The 1,305-nt window shown below is 35.2% G+C and overlaps 1 protein-coding gene across 1 annotated transcript in view; it reads left to right on the top strand.

Moving 5' to 3' along the window:
* The window catches only part of LOC103740106 (serpin B4-like), a 7,674-nt gene extending 6,958 nt beyond the window's left edge, over positions 1–716 (top strand). The window contains exon 8 of the mRNA XM_008840664.2: positions 312–716. Coding sequence (XP_008838886.2) covers positions 312–716 — 405 coding nt within the window. The remainder of the gene's footprint in view (positions 1–311) is intronic.
* The last annotated feature ends 589 nt before the right edge of the window (positions 717–1,305 follow it).

Raw genomic sequence — 1,305 nt, 5'->3', positions numbered from 1 at the left:
AGACTTGTTGACTGGTAACATAAGCAACAGTGATGTATAGTTTATTATGTACAAAATAGTGATTCTGTTTTTGCATACACATTTAATAAATATATGATAAAATAAATACATTTACAGTCAAGATTATTACATTTATTAGCATAATATCTAATTCTAAATTATCTAAATAAATAAATAAATAAATAAATCTAGACTGAATCATCTGTTTATTGCATTTGTTACAAAATATTTCCCACATGTTCAATTCATTGTTAAGCTGTGTTAGAAGCTTTTAGTGAATCATTGCAGTTTCTTTTCTTCCACTTTTATAGCTGGAAGATAAACTCACTGCTGACAAACTAACAGAGTGGACGAGCCCACAGAATATGCACATGATGGAGGTGTATTTATCTTTACCTCGGTTCAAAGTGGAAGAAAAGTATGACCTCGAGGATGTGCTGGAACACATGGGGATAAAGGATGCCTTCAGCTCAGGGAAGGCCGATTTCTCAGGCATGAGTGAGAGCCTAGATCTTGTAGTTTCTAAAGCTTTACACAAGTCCTTTGTGGAGGTGACTGAAGAGGGAACAGAAGCTTCAGCTTCCACGGGAGTAGAAATTTCTCTAACATCATCACCAATAAGTGAAGATTTCGCTTGTGATCACCCTTTCCTGTTCTTCATCAAAGAAAGCAAGACCAACAGCATCCTCTTCTTTGGCAGAGTCTCTTCCCCTTAAACACTATCACTCTGCCATGCTCTGGGGGTCACACAGGTACTCCAGTTGATTGAGGCCTGGAAACAACAAATTCACTTTCTTCACTTTTCTTTCCTGTCTCATGGTCACCAAGAACTCAGTTGTTGCGGTATATATCTCTCTATCTTTTTCTCTCTACGCAGCCATATAGATCTACTTTTTTCCTACAAAAATTATTTGGGGGAGAAATGTTCAATAATAATATCAAGGGATATTTCGATAGTCTCTTGTAAGTTGGGCACATGATTCTGTTTGTGACCTGTTTTAAATGAATTAAACTAAATTATACTTGGTCTTTAAACTGATTGATGTAGGCACCCACATTTCCTTGAACTTAGGGGGGGGTATCTGAAGCTTTTCGTATGCTTATAAATTTTGTGATTTACAAAATACATTATCAATAAACCAATGACTTCTTCAAATTATTTATTTTGCCTTCTTTTCAACAAACTGCATGAGATCCATCATACATAAGGAATGTAAGTAGAAATATATTAATCATATGAAAAGGAAATTCAAAATAAGTTAAGCTATGCTGAATTTGGGATGGTAGACAGATACACTTCTGTCT

This window comes from Nannospalax galili, unplaced genomic scaffold (assembly GCF_000622305.1).
Source record: "Nannospalax galili isolate Female #2095 unplaced genomic scaffold, S.galili_v1.0 scaffold298, whole genome shotgun sequence".
NCBI classification, from domain to species: Eukaryota; Metazoa; Chordata; class Mammalia; order Rodentia; family Spalacidae; genus Nannospalax; species Nannospalax galili.
The sequence above is the reverse complement of the archived record's forward strand: the minus strand, read 5'-3'. Positions and strand labels throughout refer to the sequence as shown.